Source organism: Apaloderma vittatum, unplaced genomic scaffold, assembly GCF_000703405.1.
Source record: "Apaloderma vittatum isolate BGI_N311 unplaced genomic scaffold, ASM70340v1 scaffold39212, whole genome shotgun sequence".
Classification (NCBI taxonomy): Eukaryota; Metazoa; Chordata; class Aves; order Trogoniformes; family Trogonidae; genus Apaloderma; species Apaloderma vittatum.
In genome coordinates, this window is record NW_009703736.1 from 1 (window position 1) to 594 (window position 594).

Genomic DNA, 594 nt, shown 5'->3' on the forward strand with positions numbered 1-594 from the left:
GCCTCGCACGAGGCCGAAGCCCACCCGTATCTGGGGGATGCGATGGATGGCGTGGACCTCCTGACGCCGCAGAGCGACCAGCAAGAGTCCGCCCCCAACAGCGACGAGGGTTATTACGACTCCACCACGCCGGGGCCGGAGGACGACGCCGGAGACGGGCTGGGTGAGATCAAGAAGGACCGTCTGCCCAGAGACAGCTACAGCGGCGATGCACTTTACGAGTTTGACGCGCTGATGAGTCCCTCTCATGGGGAGGAATCCCTCTTCGAGGGCAAAATCTCACGCCCGGGGATCTTCAGCTACTTCTTGGACTTCTGCCTCCCTGCTGAGAAGAGCCTGATCCAGATGATGGATCAGAAGAGAGGGGTGATGGAAACGGAGGAGGAACGGCTGGCGGCCATTCAGAAGGAGCTGCTCTACTGGGAGCTGCAGAGGGAACCCGTCTTGAAACGATTCGATGTTCCGGGCAAGGAGAAGTGTCCCCGGGAAAAGCAATGTGTTGAATGTAAAACCAGGGCAGCTGGCTCGATTGGCAAGAATCAGAGTGGCCTTGGCGGTGAGCAGGTGGCCTCGCACGCCCCAAACAGGGGTGTG

General features: G+C 60.1%; 1 protein-coding gene across 1 annotated transcript in view; it reads left to right on the top strand.

Annotated features, from left to right (window-relative positions):
* Positions 1-3: 3 nt before the first annotated feature.
* Positions 4-594, top strand: part of AMER1 (APC membrane recruitment protein 1) — a gene marked incomplete at both ends in the record, with an annotated part of 1,214 nt that continues 623 nt past the window's right edge. Inside the window, 1 exon segment of the mRNA XM_009864726.1 lies at positions 4-594. Within this exon segment, the coding sequence (XP_009863028.1) occupies positions 4-594 (591 nt within the window).